General features: G+C 38.4%; 1 protein-coding gene and 1 pseudogene across 6 annotated transcripts in view; both read left to right on the forward strand.

The window, feature by feature from the left end:
- Nucleotides 1–19,153, forward strand: part of C4BPA (complement component 4 binding protein alpha) — a 43,964-nt gene extending 24,811 nt beyond the window's left edge. For all 5 annotated transcript variants that reach the window (XM_081225891.1, XM_081225890.1, XM_081225889.1 and 2 more), the window contains exons 7-12: nt 5,901–6,083; nt 7,724–7,924; nt 9,027–9,215; nt 16,833–17,003; nt 18,017–18,192; nt 18,739–19,153. In XM_081225891.1, the coding sequence (XP_081082017.1) occupies nt 5,901–6,083; nt 7,724–7,924; nt 9,027–9,215; nt 16,833–17,003; nt 18,017–18,192; nt 18,739–18,945 (1,127 nt within the window). In that variant the 3' untranslated portion in view covers nt 18,946–19,153. The remainder of the gene's footprint in view (nt 1–5,900; nt 6,084–7,723; nt 7,925–9,026; nt 9,216–16,832; nt 17,004–18,016; nt 18,193–18,738) is intronic.
- On the forward strand, nt 9,231–16,820 carry LOC308613016 (nicotinamide/nicotinic acid mononucleotide adenylyltransferase 1-like; annotated as a pseudogene). The gene has a single exon. The product of its transcript is annotated as a nicotinamide/nicotinic acid mononucleotide adenylyltransferase 1-like (transcript).
- Nucleotides 19,154–25,953: the final 6,800 nt, after the last annotated feature.

Below are 25,953 nucleotides of genomic sequence, written 5' to 3' on the forward strand. Positions count from 1 at the left end.
GCACAAGTGTTCTTTCTTTATCCACATCCTTGCCAACAGTTTTTATTTCTTGTCTTTTTGATAATAGCCATTGTGACACATGTGAGGTGGTATCTCATTGTGGTTTTGATTTGCATTTCCCTGGTGATTAGTGATGTTGAACATCTTTTAATGTGCCTGTTGGCTATCTGTATGTCTTCTTTGAAAAAAAATGTCTATTCAGGTCCTCTGTCCATTTTTTAATCAGATTTTTTGTATTGATTTGTATGAGTTCTTTATGGATTTTTGACATTAACCCCTTATTAGATATATCATTTTCAAATATCTTCTCCCATTCAGTAGGTTGCGTTTTTGCTTTGCCGTTGGTTTCATTTGCTGTGTGAAAGCTTTTTGGTTTGATGCAGTCCCTTTTTTTTTTTTTTTTTTTTTTTTTTGCTTTTGTTGCCCATGCCTGAGGAGACAGATCCAACTAAAAAAATACTGATAACTCTGATGTTAAAGAGGTCACTGACTATGTTTTCTTCTAGGAGTTTTATAGTTTCAGGTATTACATTTAAATATTTAATCCATTTTGAAGTTATTTTTGTATATGGTGTAAAAAAGTGGTCTAGTTTCATTCTTTTGCATGTAGCTGTCCAGTTTTCCCAACACTATTTATTGAAGGGTCTGTCTTTTCCCCACTGTATGCTCTTGCCTCCTTTACCCTAGAATAATTGACCATATAAGGGTTTATTTCTGGGCTCTCTGTTTTGTTCCATTGATCTGTGTGTCTGTTTTTGTTCCAGTACCATACTGTTTTGATTACTAAAATTTTACAGTATAGTTTCAAATCAGTGAGCATGATAACTCTTGCTTTGTTCTTCTTTATCAAGATTGCTTTGGCTATTTGAGGTCTTTTGTAGTTCCATACAGATTTTAGGATTATTTCTTCTAGTTCTGTGATAAATGCCATGGGTATTTTGATAGGGATTGCACTAAATCTGTAGATTGCTTTGGGTAGTATGGACATTTTAACAATATTAATTCTTCCAATCTATGAACACATTATATGTTTCCATTTTCTGGTGGTGTCTTCAAAATATTTTATCAATGTCTTGTAGTTTTCAGAGTACAGGCTTTCACTTCCTTGGTTAAATTTAGTCCTAGATATTTTATTCATTTTGATGCAGTTGTAAATGGGATTGTTTTCTTAATTTCTCTTTCTGATAGTCTGCTATTAGTGTATAGAAATTAAACAAATTTCTGTATATTAAATTTGTATCCTGCAACTTTAATGAATGCATCTCTTAATTCTGATAGTTTTTTTTGTGGAGTCTTTAGGTTTTCTATGTATAGTATCATGGCACTGGCAAATAGTGACAGTTTTACTTCTTCCCTTCCAATTTGGATTCCTTTTATTTCTTTTTCTTGTCTGATTGCTGTGGCTAGGACTTCCAATACTATGGTTAATAAAAGTAGTGAGAGGGGGCATCCTTGTCTTATTCTTGATCTTTGAGAAAAAGCTTTCATCTTTTAATGATTGATTTTGATATTAGCTATGGGTTTGTCATATATGGCCTGTGATATCAGTTGTAACTTCTCTTTTACTTCTGAGTTTGTTTAAGCCATCTCTCTTCTTTTTCTGAGGAAACTGGGTAAAGATTTATCAATTTTGTTTAGCATTTCAAAGAACCAGCACTCAGTTTCATTGCTTTTTCCTATTTTTTTAGTCATTATTTTATTTACTTTCACTGTGATTTTTATTATTTCATTTCTCCTACTAACTTTAGGGTTTGTTTTTTCTTCTAATTCTTTTGGGTCTTTTAGGTGTAAAGTTTGATCATTTATTTCAGATTATTCTTGTTTCTTTTTTTTTTTTTTTTTTTTTTTTTTGCGGTACACAGGCCTCTCACTGTTGTGGCCTCTCCCATTGCAGAGCACAGGCTCCAGACGTGCAGGCTCAGCGGCCATAGCTCATGGGCCTAGCCACTCCGTGGCATGTGGGATCTTCCCGGACTGTGGCACGAACCCGTGTTCCCTGCATTGGCAGGCGGACTCTCAACCACTGCACCACCAGGGAAGCCCCTATTCTTGTTTCTTGATGTAGACCTATATTGCTATGAACTTCCCTCTTATAACTGCTTTTGCTGCAACCCATAGATTTTGGAAAGTTGTGTTTCTATTTTTATTTCTCTCAATGTATTTTTTGCTTTTCTTTTTGCTTTTTTCATTGACTGATTGGTTGTTTAGTATCAGTTTGTTTAGCCTCCACATGTTTATATTTTTCCATTTTTCTTCTTATAATTGATTGCTAATTTCATATCATTGTGTTTGGAAAAGAGACCTCAATCTTCTTAAATTTATGGAAACTAGCATTGTGGCCAAATATGTGATCTATTCTGGAGAATGTTCTATATGCACTTGAGAATGTGTATTCTGCAGTTTTTAGATAGAATGTTTTGTATGTATCTATTAAAACTATCTGATCTAATATGTCATTTAAGGTCAATATTTCCTTATTAATGTTCTGTCTTGATGGTCTATCCATTGATGCAAGTGGGAGATTAAAATCCCTCACTATTATTGTGTTACTGTCAATTTCTCCCTTTGTGCTTGTGGACATTTGTTTAATATATTGTATTTAGGTGTTTCTATGTTGGGTGCATTGATATCTCTAAATGTTTTATCCTCTTCTTAGATTGACCCTTTATTATTAAGTAATGTCCTTCTTTGTCTTTTGTTATAGTATTTGTTTTAAAGTCTCTTTGTTCTGATATGAGTATTGCTATCCCAGCTTTCCTCTTGTTTTCATTTGCATGGGGTATCTTTTTCCATCCCTTCACCTTCAGTCTGTGTATGTTTAGCTCTAAAGTGAAACTATTTTAGGCAGTATATAAAAGGGCCTTTAAAAATTTTTTTATTCATTCAGCCACCTATGTCTTTTAATTGGTCCATTTAGTCCATTTACATTTAAAGTGATTATTGATATGAATGTACTTGCTGCTATTTTGTTAATTGTTTTCTGTTTTGTTTTGGCTTTTTTTGGTAGTTCTTTTTTGTTCCTTTCTTCTTGTCTTAGTCTTTTCCCTTGTGGTTTGAAGATTTTCTCTAGTGTTATGTGTTTGGGTTCCTTTCTCTTTAATTTTTGCATAACTATTGTAGGTTTCTGGTTTGTTGTTACCATGATGTTTATATATATATATATATATATATATATATATATATATATATATATATATATATATATATAATAAACTGATATGTATCTGTTTATTTTAAATTGATAGTCACTTAAGTTCGAATGAATTCTAAGAGCACTACATTGTTACTGCCCCCCCATTCTACATTTTTCACATTAGAGTTTACAACTTTTTATTTTGTTTATCCCTTAAACTACTTATTATAGTTATAGTTGATTTCGCTACCTTTGTCTTTTACCTTTTATACTACTATTTTAAGTGGCAGATCCACTGCCGTTGCTATATATTTGCCTTTACCAGTGAGATATTTTTCTTTCATATATTTTCTTATTTCTAGTTATGGCCTTTTCTTTTCTGCTTACAAAAGACCCTTTAACATTTCTTGTAAGGCTGGTTTATTGGTGATGAACTCCTCTTGTTTTTACTTGTCTGTAAAACTCTTTATCTCTCCTTCAATTGTGAATGATTCCCTTGCTGGGTAAAGTATTCTTGGTTGTAAATTTTTTTCCTTTCAGCACCTTAAATACATCTTGCCACTCCCTTCTGGCCTGCAGAATTTCTGCTGAAAAATTATCTGGTAGACTTATGAGGGGTTCTCTTGTACATGACACGTTGTTTTTCTCTTGCTGTCTTTAAAATTCTCTATCTTTAACTTTTGCCATTTTAATTATGATAATGTCTTGGTGTGGATCTCTTTTGGTTTATCTTGCTTGGGGCTCTGTGTACTTCCTGGACCTGGATATCTGTTTCCTTCCCCAGGTTAGAGAAATTTTTAGCCACTATTTCTTCAAACAGATTTTCTCTCCCTTTATCTTCTCTATTCTCCATTAATGAAAATGTTAGTTTCCTTGATGTTACGCTAGATGCATCTTAAACTAGCCTCATTAATTATTTTTTTCTTTTTGTTGTTCTGATTGGGTGATTTCTACTATTCTGTCTTTCAGATCACTTATCCATCCTTCTGTACCACCTAACCTGCTATTGATTCCTTCTAGTGTATTTTATTTTATTCATTGTACTCTTCAGCTCTAATTGGTTCTTCTTTATATTTTTTAACTCTGTGTTAAAGTTCTCCCTGTGTTCCTTCACTCTTCTCCTGAGTTCAGTGAGCATCTTTATAATCATTATTTTTTACTCTTTATTGGGTAAATTACTTATCTCTGTTTCACTAGGGTTTTTAAAAATAGGGTTTTATTTTATTCCTTCACTGGGAGCATATTCCTCTGTCTCTTCATTTTGTTTGGCTTTCCTTGTTTGTGTCTATGAATTAGGCAAAACAGAATGAGCATGGGCTGGGGGACCCTGGCACTCACTGCATTGGGTCTGCCTTTGTGCTACAGTTGGAGCTGGAATGGGTGCATGTGGGAGGGGGTCCCAGGGTGCTCTGCCCAAGAACCATCCTGGGGGGATGGCTGGAGCTGGAATGGGTATGGGCTTGGGGTAAGCGTGTCCCAGCAGCAAAGTAAAAGTTGATTCTCATTCATATTGAGTTTGCTGCATGTCCAGGAAACTCTCTAGGGCAGCTATAGTTTAGGTGTTAGTTTAGCAACCATCTCAGCAATCCAGATTGCTTCAATCTTATGATATCAAAATGTGCTTTCACAATCTCTTTAGTAGAGGAAGAGAGAAAATCAAATTGTCCCCTGGCTTTAAGAGCTTTTTTCCTGGAAATGACCACATATCACTTTGCATTTCAGCCTTTTGTCCAAAACTAATAATGTGTAGATGCTACTCATCCCAAGGGAACTGAGGAATATCACCTTTTTTCTGTGCAGGAAGCAGAACTGGAAATACTGGTTAGCACTTTTCATGTCAACCACGTATGCCTACAGAGCAAGGAAAACCTATTAAACACCGGAAGTGCAACAGGACAAAGCACCCAGTAATTGAGCAAGAAGAAATATTGTGGCATTGCTAGTTTGCTAATCTAAGGCATCTTCCTTTGCTACTAAGCACCCACACAGTATTACTTACTATTCTGACTCAGCACAGGACACAGTCAAATTGGGGATAAGCAAGCATGATACTGCAAACTGTTTAAAAATGCCTGAAGAATTCTCATGAGTTCAGAATGAAGGTGAAGGGCAGGCATTCAAAGGCTTTAACCAAAATGTGCTGAATGTTAGAAAGATAACTCTGGCTGCAGAATGGACAACAATTTGAAGTGGGACAAAACTTAACCTATAGGTACCTGTTGCAACTATCTTGCTAAGTAGTGAAGCTCCTTCAACTGTTGCTATGGCAGTGGGCCTGGAGAGAAATTGAGGAATCCTAGAGGAATTAAAGTGGCAGGACTGACAGGGCTTGATGACTGACTGCTGTGGGGTAGGAGGCAGGGGCAATTTGTTCTTTGCTTGTGATGGTACAGCTCTCTGATGCCCTGGCTACCTCTGCATCATGACTATCATATCATTACCACTGACAACTGACCCACCATCAAAATCATCCAGGAGAGCAGGTCACTATAGGAAGAGGTTTTGAGGACCTCAAGATATGTTTTTCTCCTGGATTATATATGGCTAGTTTTTCTTGGGAAAGTGAAGAAGTTAGAGTTATCCACAATCATCTCACAATAGAACCTACATGATGGGATCTCATTTTACTGAGGCTTTTAAAAGTTGAAAAAAAACCCCATATATATATATATATATATATATACACACACACATATATATATATATATGTATATATACACATATACATATATATATAACCCATTTGTCTTTTCTTTTGAGTTTTTAGAAATCACTTGTCCTCAGCCAGTGGTTAAAGATGGAAAAATAATCTCTGGATTTGGACCCATCTATACTTATAAACAGTCTATTGTATTTGACTGTGATAAAGGTTATCGTCTCAAGGGCAACAACTTAATCCATTGTGGAGCTGATAACAGCTGGCATCCTCCTCCTCCCATTTGTGAACTCAGTAAGTATGGGCCATGAAAGAGTTTCAATGTCTGGCATCTAAAGATATCCAGAAATACTGATGGGAACATACTTATATGCCTAAGCCCATTTGAATCACAGTAAAAATTTAAATTTAGATCAATCTCTCTATTTTTTTCTTGTTGGAAAAAAAGAATGATTACAGTACACTGTGCAAGGCCATATAACATCACAAAAGGCTGCCACATGCAGTTGTGCACACTACAACCCTAAAGAGAGATGTAGCATTGTAGACATTGTGGATTAGTATGTTTATTTCAATAATTTTCTTGCAGTTGATAGAAAATTGCTTTGTTCTAGCAAAAATCATTATATTATGGTGATTGTTTTAAAAGATATACAGTAAAGTGTCCTGAGGGAAAAATGCCTTTTTCTAACTTGCACAAAAGTATTGTATGGACTAACTATGATTCTCAAACTCTGAAATTATAAACTCATGTGAATCACTAAAAATTATCTTTTTTTAAAATTAATTTTTATTGGAGTACAGTTGCTTTACAGTATTGTGTTAGTTTCTACTGCAGAGCAAAATGAATTAGCCATACATGTATATATATCCTCTCCCTTTTGGACTTCCCTTCCATTCAGGTCACCACAGTGCATTAAGTAGAGTTCCTTGTTAAAAATTATCTTAATAATAACAGTGATAACTTGGTGCTAGTCTAAGTACATAACAAGAATTAATTCAATGAATTCTGTCCAGAATTGTGGGCACTATTATTATCCTCATTTTAAGGATGAGAAATCCATTCACAGAGGTTATTTGAAATGTCCAGAACAGGCAAATCCATTGAGAGAGAAAGAATTTTAGTGGTTTCCAGGGCCTGGGAGGAGGCAAGACTAGGAGGTGACTCCTAATGAGTACACAGTTTCTTTTTGGGTTGATGAAAATATCCTAAAATTGGATAGGGGTGATGGTTGCACAACTCTGTGGATATAGTAAAAACCATTGGATAGTGTATTTTAAACGGGTGAATTTTATGTTATGTGACTTGTGTCTTAATAAAACTTAAAAAAGACCCTTACCCTTGAAGATAAAAATAAAATAAGCATCCAACTTGACAGATGTTTCTATTATATTTCCATATTGTGAACCAGTAGCATCAGCAAAGAGTGAAGAGGACAAGATACAAGGTTTAGGCTCAGAAGTCACTTTGTGCTTGGTTTGTTCTTGCCAAACCTTTAAATGATAAAGTTTCTGGTGTCATCTGGATAAGGGGAATGACTCTTGTTTATTTTCTCCTATCAGCCAGGAAACAAGAGAGTTAGATTTATTTGTCTGCAACATTTCTCCAGTCATATCCACCTAGCAAGCCCAAAGCTTCAATTCAGATACTAAACTTTCTGAAGTAAAATGAAGAGGAAGAAGAATTCATATTTTGAATAGTTGGCACAACACACAGAAACCACTTGTTAGTGCCCTTAGTAAGAACCTCTCTGGTGCTTTGCACATTTGGGTACATGTCCATGTGTATTTTCTGGTGTGGCTGATTCATCAGCTATGGCAGGCTGGTTCCTGGCTGAATGAGCACATGACACCCTTTGATAGGACAGGCTCGTTGATCACTGTTGCATCCCTAGTAACAGTGTCCTTTTCCTTTGTTCTTCCTTTATGGGCAGATGGCTGTGCTGGCTTACCATACATCCCCCATGCCATCTGGGGAAAATATGGCTACCTGAAGCCAACAGAAGAGGAAGTGTATGATGTTGGGACTGCACTGAGGTACTTCTGCCTTTCTGGCTATAAAGCCAAGGCAGATGGGCCCATGACTGTGACTTGTCAGAGAAATTTGGAGTGGACCCCATACATACAATGTGAGGGTGAGTTTCTTTTTTTTTAATCTTTTTGTATATTAAATATCCAGTATGTGCTAGGATTTTCCATCTTAAATGAATATAATTTTTTTCCTCAACATAAATTTAGAATTATACTAATTGAACACAATAGTGAACAATTATTGCCAGAAAGGACCATAAAGGTTTTGGAGCTTGAGGAGCTGAGAAATTATAATCTTATCCTGGTTCAGAATCAAATGAGACAAAACACAGAAGTCAAACGTTATGAAGATTAAGTATGAGCTTCATTACTGGTAAAGGTAGAATGGAGAATACAGCTCCACCACCGCCCAAGTCAGACCTACGTCACAGCCCTTTCCTCCCCAGTGTAGACTATGGGGCGCTTGACAGAAGGAAAGTCTGTGAAACAGTCATGAACTCAAGTAGCTGCAAGGTGACCTGTGTCTCATGTCTCTTGAACTATGAGACTGTGGGCTGAAAGACCTGCCTCTAGAAGACAGACTCTGACCCCTGACCCAGTGCTTTTGCCTCAGTAGGATAGAAAGGAGACTTTCTCTAGTCTCACTTGGGAGTAAGTGAGGGGCTGAAAGATATATGGATGCAATTTTATGGGCCTCAATGGAATTGACAACATGCATTTTTCTACACATCTATCAGACTCTTGCCATTTTAGAGGTAAAGACACTGAGGCCCAGGATACAGGGAACTTTATTCTGGAGATTGGAATTTGAAAAATATGTGAAATGCACAAATAATGAAAAATGGTAATCCACTTATTGAAAGATTAGTCATTTCACATTAGGACTTAAAGTTCAATTGCAGTCGTTCAGACTCATTTTGAGGACATAGAATGAAAGATTTCTATCACTAAATTAAAATATATTTAGCAAAAATTTAGTAAAAATTATTGCCACCACTTAAATAACAAAGTATTGGAAACAACTGAATTGGAAACAAATGAGTTGGAGTACTTTAGCAAATCAGGGCCAGGGAGAGCAGACTTAAAGTGCCTCTGCTTTCCCAATCTCTCTTCAGTGGTGAGATCTTCTAAAGGTAGAAATTAGACTTTTAGCCATAGGAGCCTCCTCATGGTGATTTTACTAGCCATTAGCCTTCTTTTTTTTAGAGGTTTGTTGCCCAACACCAGAACTGAACAATGGCAGAATCACTCAACTGAGAAAAAGTGGCATTGACAATAGCTGTAACTATTTCTATGGAGATGAGGTTTCATATACATGTCATAATAAATATACATCTCAGGCTAGATGCACAGCAGATGGCACGTGGAGTCCCAAAACACCAGAATGTTACCCAGGTAAGAGCTTATGGAAGCATGTTATTTTAGAAGTTTTTCACGTCAAAATGATGGAGATTGTTATTTTTAATTAAAGTGTAGTTGTTATTTTTTAATTAAAGTATAGTTGATGTACAATATTATATAAGTCAGGCATACAGCATAGTGATTCACAATGTTGGAAGGTTATGTCCCACTTATAAAAATTGGCTATATTCCCTGTGTTGTACTACATATCCTTGTAGCTTATTTATTTTATACATAGTAGTTTGTACCTTTTAATCCCCTACCCCTATCTTGCCCCTCCTAACTTCCTTCCCCCCACTGATAACCACTAGTTTGTTCTCTATATTTGTGAATCTGTTTGTTTTGTTATATTCATTCATTTTATTTTTTAGATTCCACATATAAGTGATAACATAGAGTATTTGTCTTTCTCTGTTTGACTTATTTCACTAAGCATACTACTCTCCAGGTCCATCCAGGTTGTTGCAAATGGCAAAACCTCATTCCTTTTTATGCCTGATTAATATTCATATATATATATAACATAGATATAGATACACATCTTTTTCCATTCATCTGTTGATTGACACTTAGGTTGCTTCCATATCTTGGCTACTGTAAATAATGCTGGTATGAACATTCAAAATGATGGAGATTATTAAGGGAAGGTTTCAAATTAGGTAAAAGAGACATGGGCTGGTTGGTCCTGAGGACATGGTAAGCCCTCACCTGGAGCCCCTGAGAAACTGGTCTCTAGGGGAATCAGCCCAGGACGCTTTTTTGTGTCAAGCATACGGGTTCCAAGATGGTTGAGTCTGTGAGGGTCAAATACAACAGTCCCTGAGGCAAGGTCATATTCAAGTGTGGAGCAGAAAGTTTTCATTCTTTCAGTCTCTCTGTGAAATGAAAAAAACTTCAGTAAATTTGCCTCTAGCCTTGGGAACAGAGTTACAGTTCAGATGTGAAACCACTGCTACAGCCCAGCTTAGAGAAGACTGTTGACAAACAAGTTGGAATGGTTCCAATAGCCTACCTTGCAAAACGCCTCAGATTTGCAGAATTTCCTTTGTAAAAACAAGGAAGGTGTCGGAGCTTTCCTTTTAGATCAACAACTTCAAACTCTTAGCATGGAATATTCAGAGAAGACAGAAGTGGTTCTCCTTGCTTGTGGTTTTTTAATCCTATAATCAACATGCACTTCGGGTTGTCTGAGCTGGCCAAGGACTGCATGAATGGAAGAGGAAAATTAGAATTGTCAAAGGCATAATTTCTCCTATTGGTGATACATATAAGAAGAAAAGACTCATCTCTCCCCATCTCTGAGTTATGCCAGAACTTGCCACTAAGAACTCAAAATGGGTGAAAGGTGATACATGGAAAAGTCTTCAGAACTATTGGATAGACTGCTAAGGTGCTAAGACACCATCAAGAGACCCTGGCAGCTAGTAGCTGTGATCAACAGCAGGACTCACCTATGCTGGAAAGGCCTGGATAGAAGAGGAAGTGGACTGAACAAAGACAAGATTTTAGTAAAAAAAAAAAAAAAAAAAAAAAAAAAATCCTTAGAGCCAGAAACAAATGTTGTGCCCAAGGTAAAGTTGCTATGTGGGGCAGATTTATTGGAGTCCTTTGGTGTTGCCAATCTGTGGAAGAGTGAGGATATCACCAAAGTTGCAGGAGACTACAGGCTCATATATATTACTTGGGCTGGAAAAGATGTTCAGAAATTCATCGATGAATCTCATGTGATATGGAAGCATCAGAACAACAAGATCTGGCCAGCCCTTCACTGCTTGGTACCAGAGCATTTGCTATTTGATACCAGATCTTGTCCAAGAATATACTGAAAGCATAATTATGTAGCTCTGGGAGTGGAGAGGAATGTTGGGATTATCCTGGCTCATTTGCATGAAAGCACTGCAGAAGTTAACTCATAAGAAATTCTACAGCATGATATCTTGGACTTCCCTTTTAGGAATTTGAAACACCCTGGTTAGTAACTAGGGAATGGAATTGTGATCCCTTTTCATAAACAAAAGCTTAACAGTTTGGTAAGAAACAGTGGTAAATTAAAATCAGGTTTATCTTTTTATCAGAAGTTGCCAAGATGTATGGTTTCAATATGGTCTTTTGTTTGTTTTTTAAGAATGTACAAATCCCTTTATCTGTAAAACAAGAGGCTAGCAGCACTAAAACCAGAAGACTATTCAATCAAACTAACTGCAAAAGTAAGTCAAAAAGGACATCTTGGCTTTACTACATAAGAGAAGCAAAGTGTGAAAAGCAAGAGTTCATTTAAAATCCTAACTTTAGTCATGAAGAGAACTAACAGTTTAGGCATGCCTATTTCTGGGCAGTCTTCATCCAGAGTGGCTAAAGAAGTAATTATTAAAGTAGTGATCTTGCAAACTGCACCACTGATTAGTCATCTCTTCTCCAGCTATGGAAAAAACAGGATGTGAATGTGCCTGGCAGAAACCTTATGCCAATAATTCGTTCTTTCTGGCATATATCTCAAGACAAATTAAGCTTTGCCAAGACACACTGCAGACACACTGGAGCATCACCTTTGGATGCAGGGAGACGGGTCCAAGCCCTTGAATGCTTAGAAAGGTACACAGGTGTTTCTGATGCCCAGCAGAAGCAGTGAGCCTCTGCCTTACTCTGTATAACAATATACATTCTCTTAACATCCCATTGTGGCTCATGTTCTAGCCCTGGCCATCTGTCATCTTTTTATCTTCAGGAACAACTTCAGAGATGACATCATGCTACCTGGAGCAGAGAATGAGAGATCTCATTCAAGAATTTTATGAAGTATGAATGCTCTTAGCCTTTACTGATAGCTTAATAATCATTAAAAATGCGACACTGGGTCAGCCTAGCAGTTTCTTCAGCTCAGGTTTTTTGGCACTGATGAATGGATTGTGGAAGAACTCTGTGATCTCATTCTAAAACTCTGAGTTCTTATAAAGCCCACTGTTTCTATTCCAACCCACTGTAAATCTGCCATTTGTGAATTTAAGCAGAAAAAGGGTCTGTTTTCTTATACTTTTCTCTCCTTGTTCTTTTGTACAGACTTTCACAAAGTAGAATTCTCAAATAATAATTAAATTCACAGCTTCGTGTTAAAAACACAAGCTTGCTATTTGGTTTGCTACTGATTAAAATTTTGTGAACGTTTTATCAATTGGTAAAGCAAAAAGACCAGAAATAGCTTTTTATAGACCAGTTTTATAGTTCATGAAAATCATTCTGTGATAGAAATAGGACTATGGTTAAATTTCTAATGAAAATAGAATAATTTCCCTTTTTGCAATTTGTATTTCATATCTACACCATTCTAGTTGAAGGACTTATAACTCTGCATGATGCCGAAAGCTCAGCCTCTGTGTACCAGTGTCAAATAGAATCTTGGAGAAAAGAATAGCTTTATTGCTTTGCCAGGCAAAGGGGGGCACAGCAGACTCGTACCTCTCAAAATTGTGTGTCCCAACCCAGGAGGATTTGATGAGGAGTTTTATAGCAATGGTTCAAGGGTGAGTTTGCTGATAAAATTAGGGTGTGTGCAGGGCCTCCACTCCTCTAATCTGGTCTCAGGTAATCTTGATGAGTTTCTCAGGTTCCTTTAATGTAGCCTCAGGTGGTCTTTCTCTGGTATTAAGAATGCTGACATCTTAAAGAGTTTAAGGACATTGTTATGTGTATGCCATGAGGCAGACCAGGACCCTGAGGAAGGCTGCCACTCCCTTGTCTTTGCATCCCTTCCCTTCTCGGATTAGCACCTGTTCGAATCTGCCCTTTGGAACTCAGGGAAGGTCATGGAGATTGAAGGTCTGTTCCCTACAAGAAATGGGGTACAGAAAGGCTTCTGTACCCAGGAGCCCTACAGGGTCCTGCTCAATTTCATGCAGAAGAAAAAAAAAACTTATAACTGTGCAGTCGTATAGTCAGATCTGAATCCACAGTTTTTTGTTTGTTTGTTTGTTTGTTTTTGCGGTATGCGGGCCTCTCACCGCTGCGGCCTCTCCCGTTGCGGAGCACAGGCTCTGGACGCGCAGGCCCAGCGGCCATGGCCCAGGGGCCCAGCCGCTCTGCGGCATGTGGGATCTTCCCTGAACGGGGCACAAACCTGTGTTCCCTGCATCGGCAGGCGGACTCCCAACCACTGCGCCACCAGGGAAGCCCTGAATCCACAGTTTTAAAAAGGGGAATGTTAAATAAAGCTGGTGCAAATTCTATAGCTCTTGACATATTCTCACTAAAGCCAATTGCTGACTTCTTAAAGACAGGGAGGGGGTGAGAAGCCGGGCACCCAGTAGGTTTCAGTCTCTATCTGCTAAATGAATGAAAGGATAGAAAATCAGATCTTAGAGATGAGTGTCATTCTTCCCATAGCTTTTTGGAGGTTAAGAGTTGGAGCAGTACTAAAGAACAATCTAGAAGCAGATGAAATGATCAAATTTAAGTTTGATTCCTTCTCTTGGAAATCTACTCTTAGTTCATCTGAAGTGTGTGTGAACTGCAGAAAGGCTCCAATGCTAGAATCTCTTATTCTGCCTTTTTACCTAGAAGTTCCTATACCCTGATCAGCTGTGAGTATATTGATCTCGGAACCCACTGGTTGAAGCATGTGGGCATCCTCCCAGGAAACCTGGTAATAGTGAAATGACCCTATTATTGTGCTGTTTATGGATCAACAATTTGAACATAGAACAAACTGCTTGGCTTTTGTCCCAGTATCAAGGGTGCTGCTAATACCACAGCATAACACGGTTTTGGGTATCCTTAAGGACGGGCTCCCTCTTTGGATAATGGAAATTAGAACAATGAACTTCACAGGGTGATAAATAGTAGTAACTGTTGTGACTTCCATTGAGAAAGAGGAAGTATACCATTGTTTACTCCCTCCCATGTCTTTTTCATAATTTGCTTTTATAATGTAAATTTAGAATTTAGGACATGTGTAAAGCTGGTGTTTGTTTGATGCTGATGTTTTTATGTGTTGTGCTTTTTAACCCTTAACATTGTTTGTATAATTTGAACGCAACAAATGAACTTGCAGTGAAAGTCCTTTACGACAGCCTCATTCAGTTGGAAAAATGAAACAAAACAAGCAAACAAAACCCCCACATTAGGTAAAAAAGTTCATATACCCTGAATGATTTTTAGTGTGGATAAGTTTGTTAAAAAATACTGCCCCCTCAGTCCAACTTTCTCTTTTTCCCCCACTGTTTGTTCCCATTCTTTTGAACTTCCTGGTTTCCTTCTTTTTTCTGAAGCAATGAAAATAGCCCACATCTAAAAGATAAGCTAGACAGTTCAATTATTACCTTCTATTTCTTGGTATTTATTCTTTTTTCTTCTCTTCCTTCTAGTCCATATGCCTTTACCTACAGTATAAAACCTGCCCACATCTAGTGAACCTGCCTTTCTCAGCTTACTTCTTTTCTTCCTTCTCTACCTTCCATATTCTGGAACATCATCATGCCATCTACTTCTTGTTTATTCAGTAGAATTAACATGATGCCATTGATGTTCTGTATCAATATGATGTTCTGTGGATGTCCACATGGTCATGATATCTTCAGACTCTATTATGACAGGGACAGGTGAGTTATCATAGCCAAGGTCTTAAAATGCAGATATTTGATCTTGAACCTTCCATGTGTATGCAAACTGTTTGTGACCCTCTTTTCTGGGGTGGAAAAGAAGGCCTCTGCTGAATCAGTGGCCTCACGTACTTGAAGACTTATTAATCTGCTCTAGCAAAGATACCACATCTGGTACAGTGGCTGCAATAGGGGCTAAAATGCTGTTGGGTTTTCAGTAGTCTACTGGAATTCTCCAGAATCCTGAGTTTTGTAGTAGACAGACTGGTGAAGTACATGGGGATATGATGACCCCTCCTGCATCTTTAGTTCTTTAAGAGTGGCACAAATTCCTCCTTCTTCCCTACCCTTTGGTTCATGATATTTTAAAAAACTTACCTTCTTTGCCTCCAAGGGGAGGGTATAGGTAGTATCAATGTCTTGTACTTGGCCTTCTTGGATTAGACAGCTCTAACCCCATAGGCCAAGGACCAATGTGGAGGTTGTACCAATGACCCATTTTGTCTATCCTATTTATACCTTCAAAGATAATGGAAAAGGCCACCAAATGGCTTAATAGGGGGGCCATGATGGTTCCAGGTATCCGTGTCAACTCAAGCTCTATGTTCAATAATCCTTGGATTACTGTGCACCTCTCACGTGTGCACAGTTACCTATGTAAATAGACATAGGTCCTCTTAGAAGACTGGGGCACTCATTACTGTGTATACTTCCCAAGGTGTTGTAGTATCTTTACTTCTGGAAACTGTCTTTTTTCTTTAGTCGATGATCTCCAGACCTGACAACTGGCACAGGTTCAGAAACTGAACAAGGGATTGTAACTTTTTATTGGACCAAATGCCAACAGCCTCCTGATCATCCATCCTTAATTTCTTTCGAGGGTACAAACTGAGTAGTATCTGGTTGGCTGCTCGTCTATTTTCACCCTTATGAATGCCATGTTCTATTAACCGCATTCCTAACTCTTAGGCACCTCTGGTTGTCTCTCTAACTTGCCACTCATTATGATGATTACATTTACTTAGCTTCTGAAGCATATAAGCACCTCTCAGACTTCAGTTGCTAAGAGTGAAACTTGTTCTTTAATGTTCTTTGCATCATCAGCCCTGGCCTTTGATATGGGTGCTCTTCTTGTTAGGATATTCCTTCTGACCTTGGTACCTGTATCCTCCAGGCTTTCCCAGGGAACATAATCATTTGGTGGGGTTTCCAGCATGTGTGAGGTACATCCACTCCAGCATGCTCTCTTTTCTGAGTCACTTAATCTCTCTTTCTACCACGTGCCATGGCAACTCCAGCATTTGAATCTCGTTGTCAGCATCATGTTTTCTATGCCTCAAGTAGGCATCTTAGGATAGTACTTGTAGATATTATAGCCTGTCCGTTTAATATTGTACCTGACTTTCCTGATGGCCTATTTTATTTAAATTTCTCATGCACTGTTTGTGGATCCTGACAGCATTCCCTTTCAAAGAGGTACTCAGCACCATGCCACGTCTATTATTCCAACCTGCAAGCCACCTTTTTTATTCTTTCTATGAGCTCTTTTCTAAAACATTTTAGAAGACAGTAAGTATATTCTTGGGGGGTTGGATGGACAGGTTTGATTGGAGCAATGAGTCAGAGATTATGGATTTGCTTCGCATCTTTACAGTCTCTCTCAGATGTACATCTCTGCATTTAGCCTGAAATCAGTGGAGTGCACCACTAGTACCATGAGACTTCGGGCCGAATTCAGCCTTCATGCCAAAATGGCTCCTAAATAGTGTCAAGTTTAGTGAATTGTCAATAAAATGAAACAAATCTTAAGTGCTTGTCATTCCATTGGAGCCTTTCTAAGGTTCCCCAGCCTCAGGCCTACAGAAGGGCAGCATAGGTCCTGGGTTTGGCTCTGTGAGCAGATGGGCAGAGAAGAGAGAAGGACAGAGGGAAGCCTCCTACCAACCACACAGATTCTGGGAAGTGTTGATATAAGAATTCGACACGCTGACCCTCTTTGACTTTTATGTCTCCCATCAAGATTGCAATTCTCCTCCTGTCATTGCCCACGGACATCATAAACTAAATGTATTCCTTGGATTTAAAAGTGGTGCTGCTACATACGAATGTGATGAAGGGTACACTCTGGTTGGAAGGAACATACTCTCCTGCACTTCTTCAGGCTGGTCACCTGCAGCCCCTCAATGTAAAGGTAACTCCAGCTCCCTCTTCAGCTTTGTTGGGCGGAGGGGGCGGGGCGGCTGTCCTGAAAGGCTTGAGAGCACAGTTTCTTCTCTGCCAGAGGCAGCAAAAAAATATTTGATTCAATTTGATGTATTTAGAATACTTACTATATTCTGATGGTACCCAAAGCAGAAAGTACAGAGGGAACAACAGAAACATTAATCTCCCCTACTTCTTTCTCCCAGGTGCAAAATTCAGCCTCTGTGAGGCAGCCCCTATTCTTTGTTTCTTGTATACTTCCAGAAATATTCTACAGGTGGTACATCTTATCTGAGTGTAGTTGTGGCCCATAGCAAAATTGTCATGGAAAATTGGTCGAGCATGAATGTCGACTCCCATGGGATAATTGCAAGCATCGTGGTGAGGTCACAGGTATTTCCATCAGAGCCAGTGCAGGGCACCACCAGCCCAGGACGTAGGCATGTTGTGGGTGGGGGACTCCTAGTGTGCCAGCTGTGTGGGGGCAAGAGGGGTCAAGATCGGGTCTGATGGTTACATGCACACAAGTTTAATATCACTTTGTCATCAACAACTGCAGGGATTATTTGCCACCATTGTCTCCACTGCACATGGGAGGATAATAGGCGAGTTGGAAAATTTTGTATCCAGCATCTTACAGGGATCAAGATACGAGAGACAGTTGATTTGATAGATGAGGATTTGGGGTCACATGCCCTTTTTATATTCTGTCATGCTATTTAAAATTGTTATGTCCTTGGGCAAGTTACTTAACTTTTCTATATCTCACTTTCTCCTAGATAAAATAGTGAGACTTAAATAAGATAATCACATAAAGTACTAGCCCAAGTCTAATACGTAGCCAATGCTCAATAAGTATGTTAATGAAAATTATTTTTGTTCTCAAGATGAAAGAAAAGGTAAAACAATTAGCAGCACTTCAATATAGTTCATTCTTAGTACCGTAGACTCATATCTTTTTCTTAGATCTATAGATTGCTTAAAATTATGTTTCCATTTCAGCTTTGTGTCTGAAACCAAAGATAGAACATGGAAGGTTATCTGTGGATAAGGGTAGATATGTTGAACCTGAAAATGTCACTGTCCAGTGTGATTCTGGCTATGGTTTGGTTGGTTCCCAAAGTATCACTTGTTCAGAAAACAGAACATGGTACCCGGAGGTGTCCAAGTGTGAGTGGGTAAGTGGCACAATTCAAGGAAGTTTACAATCTATCAAACCCTAAAATGGGTGTCTTCCTCAAGGCACTGTCCTGCCAGTAAAGGTGACATTTGACTTGTCAAGATTCATTCATGCAAAGGAACTCTCAATTTTGCCTTGAAGCCCTCTGGTCAGAAAAGAGTGGCAAGTTTTCCTGCTCTCACTTGAGAACAGGGAAAACGGAGCCCCTTTGGAGTGGAGGGTCTCAGATACCTGGGAGTACGGACTCCTTAACTTTACTTTTCTAGGGGATATGGTATACTGTTGTCCCATTTCTGAATGGTCAGCAGAAATAGTCTCTGTTCCCACAGAGGCTTTCTGGAAGGCTGTCTCAGAGCAGAGTTATAGTCCTCTGAGGAAGACGATGGTGGGGTCCAAGGTATTTTCTTGTTTTCCTGCTCATCCACCAGTTCTGGGTGGGTCTTGGTCCTGAATCTGTAGTCCTGCCTTTATCAGCATGAACTATGCCCCCTAACAATTGGAAGAGAAGCCTTTTAAGCACACTCATCACATATTTCTCCTTTAGGAGTACCCTGAAGGCTGTGAGCATGTGGTCAAAGGCAAGAAACTCATGCAGTGTCTCCCAAACCCAGAGGAGGTGAGACTGGCCCTGGAGGTATATAAGCTGTACCTGGAGATTCAAAAACTGGAGCTTCAGAAAGATGAGGCAAAGCAAGCCACTCAGAGTGTTCACTGTAATGTTTCCCACGAAGAGGAGGAAAATGTGCCTTGATGCCTTAAATCCAATATGGATGACTTCAGTTAATCACCCTTACCATCTCTTTTACACCATCAATTGTGGTAATAATTATCTAGAAAGGATAATTGGTTAATATTTAGTGCTTTGAGACTGTAGAATTATTGATCATTTTCTGATTCATGTTTTTGCTTTTCTGGACACAGAGTACACATTTTATCAATTAAAAAATTTACATATCCAACAGTATTTTGTCTTCATGGTCATTAGGACTCTGTGAAATGAGGTCTATGAAAAAACCCATACATAAAGTTGATATATTTATTTTACTGTAGGGACCTTGGGCATATGAACATGGGTTCACACCAATACATTTCCCTGGATTGCCTTTACTCCACAGTTCACATGTACAAGTCACTCAGGTGTTCAGTATTTAGGTTAAACATCAACACACCCCAAAAGGCTTGTCTGTTGTCCCCCATTTGAAGCAGTCACGCCCTTTTCTAAACCCCTATGCACTTGACCTCTGCCTCACTAATGCTCCCTTTTGGCTTTTGTCTTGTAAGAAGGGGATTCATGTCTGTGTCTGATCTCCTGATTCCATCCTCAGGAACAGACTCTGAAAGCCTGATGAGTGGAAGCCCACCCGGCAGCCACCTTTGTGCTCCCAAGTTCTTGTTCTGATATGGTCCTTATTTTCTTTAATAGAAAGTAAAATGGCTCAAGCAACTACCCCCCCAACATGAGGAGAAACCCCATATTAATCACATTTATGTCTTGGGGTGTTCAGAGACTTCCTCCAACACTTGCATCCTCTAAAATCTCTCTCTCATTCATATCTCAGTTCCTTTGGTTGTTCTATCTCCTTTATACACAGAACTCTATGGGGGAACAGTGACCTCTTTAGTTTAATTCCCCCAAATATACTCCAGTGAGACAAGGGTGTGTAGCAGGCTTTCACTAAACCTTAGATAGGTTTGAATTGTTATAGTAACCTACTTAATATAGAAGGTATCTGTCCATGGTCTTTTTTTTTATTCACTATTTTTTAATTCCAATACTGTATTTCACTCTATGTATAATATGCTCATTCATCTTCATATAGAAATACTGCTGAGTGAGTTACCATAACCATGGTCTTAAAAGCCATTTGTCTGGTCCTTTTACTCAGAATTTCTTTTGGTTGATGTATATTTTGGGTTTCTCCTGAGACAAGTGGGGAACTACTTTCCTTGGGAGGCGCCCCAGAAAGCACTATGATTGAGTTGGGTAGTAAGATGGGGGAGTGAGGACAGCCTCAAGAGGTCATTGCTGTTGCAAGCAGAAGCTCAGTCATGCTGACTGCCTTCTGGGAGCATGGGGAACACAATTCCAAGTTGTCTTTCTAAGGAGGATGAGCTGGGGTATTTATTCAACAGTAACCTCCTCTCATTGGTAAAGACTTGCTCTAGCAGCTCTGACACCCAATCACATCTGACCCCACTGCGGGCCGGTGGGGCCGGCAATAAGACATCAAGGCAGAGACACACAGGTAGCCAATGGCTCTGTGGGGACGCTTGTGGTAACCTCCAGAGCAGGGATGTGGGGAGAGCACAGATGATGTCTTCTTCAGTTGCTTTTTCTCTGTGGACATGTTGTTCCAGTCTATGTTTTTTCCCTACTCAAATCTCTCATTTGCCTTTATTAGACTCCTGCAACCGTTGGATTTTGTAGCCCTTAACACAATTCCCTTCATTCTTTCACAGTGAGCAGTTTAGTTCTTCATCCTCCATTGGGCTCTCTTCCAATTCTGGTATTTCTTGTTATATGAATGCTAACAAATCAGATATTTGCTCACACTGACTACAAAACAGTTAAAATTCACCAATCCCCTGTAACAAATATTATTCCTCCTTTTTTTTGGTTTGGGATGTGAGGATGTAGTATGAGCCTCAGGGGTTCTTCAGACACTTTGTGAATAGGATTGTATCATCATCTGCTCTCATTGTCCAAATGCCTTGTGTATTATAATTATCTTCACATTCATCATGAAAAATATGATCTAAGAAAATGGAATATTCTGTTAGGAATGTGAGTGAGATGAAAAGGCTTAAGAAAGCTTTATTAGAAGAATCTGCAAGAGAGAAACTTGTTCAATTTGGTGCTCATTGAGGGTTTGTGTGAGAGGAAGAAAAGGGACCTGGATATTTTATACCAAAAATGTAAAGTTTAGAACACATGTAAAAATAACTGCCATTGCCTTATGAGGAGGCGGTAGGGCAGATGTATTCATTTGAAAAAAAATTGAATTGCCAGCATAGTCTCATGTTAGCAGGAGCTGTATAATTGCAAGCAAAGGAAACCCAAAGAGATGTCCATTCTGTTTATGTCTGTGTCTTCCTGCAATGGTTCTCTCTACTCCCAGCATCAGTGAGGACTGGAGGAGAAGACGCTGGCCAGTTCCTTGGGATTAGATGTGGATAAATATCTGGCAATTGTTGTTTCACTCACTGGCTTTTACTAATTCTCACTCATCTTCTCCTACCAGCAGGAGTGATTATATGCTCCCATCTCCCTCCTTTGCCAACAAACCTCATTCAGAAAAGCCTTCATTCATTAAGTACTGTAATAACTTGAAAACCATGTCTTTGCTTATTTATTTTATTTTGTTATGTGCTGATTGAATTAATTTCCTATTTCATTATAATTTATATCATTTATTATTTATATCACATTATTTCATTTTTTTTACTATAGTACATATCTTCTCTACAATTGAATAAAAACGTAATTTCTATTTCATACTGTAGAGTATCATTGAACACTGCTTGCAATTGTACTCACTAATGAGTTCACTGATTATTAGATAAAGATAGTTGATGTTTTTAAATACATTATATACATAGAAATCCTTGGTAGATTTTTGTTGCTGTGCTTAAGAATGTTTTACTGATACAGAGAAATTGGTTTGGATATTGGGATAGGTTGGAAAAGAATAATTTTTCTCATTTTCGTAAATGAAATTAAGATTTCTACTATCTGATTCTTACTTCCATGTCATTTTATTAGTGGATTAGAATTGAATAGCTAAGTATGCTTATATTTTGGTATTATTTATGTGCTCAGATAAAGAATTCTACCTCAAGCTTCATTCTTTAGCTGTAAAGCAGAAATAGTTGAGGTTTTTAAATGTCAATCCTTTATGTTTCCTTCCTTGCCATTCTCTGTGAGTATAAAGGAGGAGTACAGAGACTATAATTCACACTGATATGAATTATTTCTCCATTCTTTACTTTATTCTTTTATTTAAATGCCTCTCAAAATATCTAAAATAAATGCGTGTACACATAAACAAATATTGAAACAATAAAGGTGGGTATAAACAGTGCAACTCCATTACATTTTTCTTTTTTCATTTTAAATTTCACACTTAAAGTTTTAATTTTTATATAAAATTATAATTATAAATTTAAATTAAAGCTATAAATTATATAAAATTATAAATTATATAAAATTATAAATTGTAAACCACATTACAAGTGAAACTTTTTTTTTTTTTTTGCGTTACGCGGGCCTCTCACTGTTGTGGCCTCTCCCGTTGTGGAGCACAGGCTCCGGACGCACAGGCTCAGCGGCCATGGCTCACGGGCTTAGCCGCTCCTCGGCATGTGGGATCTTCCTGGACCGGGGCACGAACCCGTGTCCCCTGCATCGGCAGGCGGACTCCCAACCACTGCGCCACCAGGGAAGCCCTGTCACTTCTTGTAACATTTTTTTTCCTGGTATTTATCACTATATTTTTACCTAACTTGTTTTTTCTACTTTTTAATGAATTGTCCATTTGTCTATTGAATACAAACAAAGATTCAATCATCTTCTAATTTAATCATCTGCATTTCTTCCTTCTTCCCGTGTAGTTATTGCACAATTTCAGTTACACGTTGTGACTGAACTAAATGAAGTAGTGTTCTGTGAGCATGTTCCTCTCTTTACAACTTTCTTTTGTTCTGTCCTGAGTTGATAGTGCCCTTTTTAGTGAAGTTGTCTGCTTGCTTGCTTAGTTTTCTACATTTCTATTTCCAATTCCTCCTAAATGCTCCAAGAGATTTTTCAGTCTACCAAGATTGTTCCAATGTTCAGAGACATCAGGTGCTTATCAACTCCCTTCTAATCCCAATAGACCCTCTCTCAGAGCCCTCCACTCTCCCACTTGGCCTTAGTTTAGGTTCCACCAGGAGCAGACCCTGAAACAAGAATTAAAGTGTAAGTAGTTTGTTTGGAAGATGCAGGAAACACCAGGAGATGAGCAGGGCAGTGAGACAGGGAGGGAAAGACAGCCAATAAACATATGTTATCAAGCCAGTTAAGATGACAGGAGCCTAACACCAGAGGAAACTGGTAAAGATGTTGAACTCACACCTCAGGATAATCACCCAAAGGTGAGGGAGTTGGGGTATTGATACCAACTTCCATCAGTTGTTAATTGAGAGCTGCTTCTGGGAGGTGTTACTTACCTCCATTTTTCCTGCTAAGCGAAAATCAGAGCAGCTTTAAATACTTCTGGAAAAGCCTAGGCAAAAGGAAGCAGAACTGGCATCTGGAAGTTGTCCAGACTGTGCTGAAGTGGTAGGGCCCTAGTGACATGGACAGGATGCTTAATGGTCTGCTACACACTTCAGCACATGGTGGATGCTCTCACACCTGCAGACTCAGTTTTGTTACTTTCTCTGTTTCGTGGATCCATGTTTTCCTCTTCCTTGAATTTTCATTTTACTAAAGCCCATCCTTTGGGAACTGCCCGAGAAATGATGCATAGGAAGTAAAAATTGGGGTCTTGGCATGTTTGAAACTGTCTTCATTTTCACACTTGATTGATAGTTTGGCTGTGTGTAGAAGGCTGGGTTAAAAATAATTTTCCCTCTCATTTTAAAGGGATTTCTCCACTGTCTTATTACTTCCAGTACAGCTATTGAGAAGTCAGAGGACATCCTGACTTCTGACCTGATTTTCTCCCCCCTACTCTGGAAGTTTTAAAGATACACTCATCACCCACGACATTCTAAAATATCATGTTGATGTACTTTGCTATATTTTATTTCTTCATTCACTTTGCTGGTTTTTGATGAGTGCTTTCAGACTGCAAACTCATGTTCTTCTGGTCTGAGAAATTTTCTTATGTAATTTCTTAAATAATATTTCCTCACTGTTTTCTCTTACTGAAGTCCAATTAATCTGATATTGGATCTCCTTGTTGATTGGTTGATTGTCTACTTTCGCTATGTTTTCTGTCTTCATTCTTACCCCCAGCCCTTCACACACTTCCTGGGAAATTCCCCTGGCTTTATATTCCAACACTTTTGTTGAATTTTTCAATTTCTTTTAAGAATATTTAATGTTTTCCAAATGACTTCTTTTCTTTTCTTTAAAAAAAATAATACCCTGTTCTTTCTACCTAGATTCATTCTTGACTCCATGGAGCTATTTGTAAGAGCTAGTGTTATTTTTCTCCCTGCAAACCTTTATTAATGATCACTGGTCAGTTCTTTTTGAAGAGTGAGGCCTGAATAATCTCATTTAAAATTCCGTGTATATGAACAAATTTTGCTGACTGTAGGCTTACTTGCAGTCTGATGGGACAGGTGAGGCATTTTTAATTAAATTGTCATAACAGAGACTGCTAATTGTTTTTCTATATTACCCCCCTTTTGATTTTAAGAAGCAGAACCACTTCCACCATTGTAAATATCAGCAGGACACATCGCCTCTCTTCACTAGAGCCTACCTTGGAGGAACTTTCCAATGGGTGTGACCTCCTGGTCACTTACTTAAAAAAGAAGCTGCTTGACAGAGTTATAGAGAACAAATAGGTGGTTACTAGAGGGGAGAGGGGTGGGGGAAGGAAATAAATAGGTGAGGGAGATTAAGAGGTACAAACTTCCAGTTGCAGAATAAATGAGCCACCTGTATGAAATGTACAGTGTGAGGAATATAGTCAGTAACTATGTAATATTTTTGTATAATGACATATTGTAACTATATTTATCATGGTGATCATTTTGAAATGCATAGAAATATTGCATCACTATGTTGTGCAACAGGAACTACCATAGTGTTGTAGGTCAATTATACTTCAAAAACAAACAAACTGATAGAAAAAGAGATCAGATTGAGGTGGAAGGGGGAATTGGATGAAGGCAGTCAAGAGGTACACACTTCCAGTAATAAGATAAATAAGTGCTAGGGATGTAATGTACAACATGATAAATATAATTAACACTGCTGTATGTTACATATGAAAGTGGTTAAGAGAGTAAATCTTAAGGGTTTTTATCACAAGAAAAATATTTTTCTGTTTCTTTAATTTTGTATCTATATGAGATGATGGATGTTCACTAAACTTATTGTGAAAATCATTTCATGATACATGTAAATCAAATCATTATGCTGTACACCTTAAACTCTCATAGTGCTGTATGTCAATTATATCTCAATAAAACTGGGAAGGGGGTAGGGGTAAGAAGCTGCTTGCTCTCTGATTCCTTTTTCCCCATGGTGAAGGCTGAAATGCTGACAGAGTGCTGGTGAACCAACTTCCGCCATGCTGAGGAGGGTAGCATCCCGTGGGATGCTGAAGCAACAAGGAGGAAGGGACCTGGTCCTTGGTTAATCATGTGGGCAGAACTGCTGACCATCCTAAATGCCCTTATGCCTCCTCTTTCATGAAAGACAAATACATTTCTGTCTGACCTGAGCCACTGAGATTTTGCACGTCCTGTTTCCTGACAAATACAGAGTGTGGAAGCCCCCAATATTAGTGTTTATTAGTGTCTTCTCTGCTGCTGTCTAGTTTCTCCAGAGAAAGAGCTTCTGGTCTTCTGCTTGCTTATTTACAACTTGAACTTCTACCATGCAAGATGAGAAGATTATTGCTTCTATATTCTCTTTGGATTCTGTTTTCTCCCTCTACCCCTCAGCCTATGTCCATCACATTACTTTTGCACTATCAACATTGAGAGAACTTTCATTTTTCCTGAAATAGTTGCTCCCTTTCCTAAAATGCAGAGG

Source organism: Mesoplodon bidens, assembly GCF_964165515.1.
Source record: "Mesoplodon bidens genome assembly, chromosome: 2".
NCBI lineage: Eukaryota > Metazoa > Chordata > Mammalia > Artiodactyla > Ziphiidae > Mesoplodon > Mesoplodon bidens.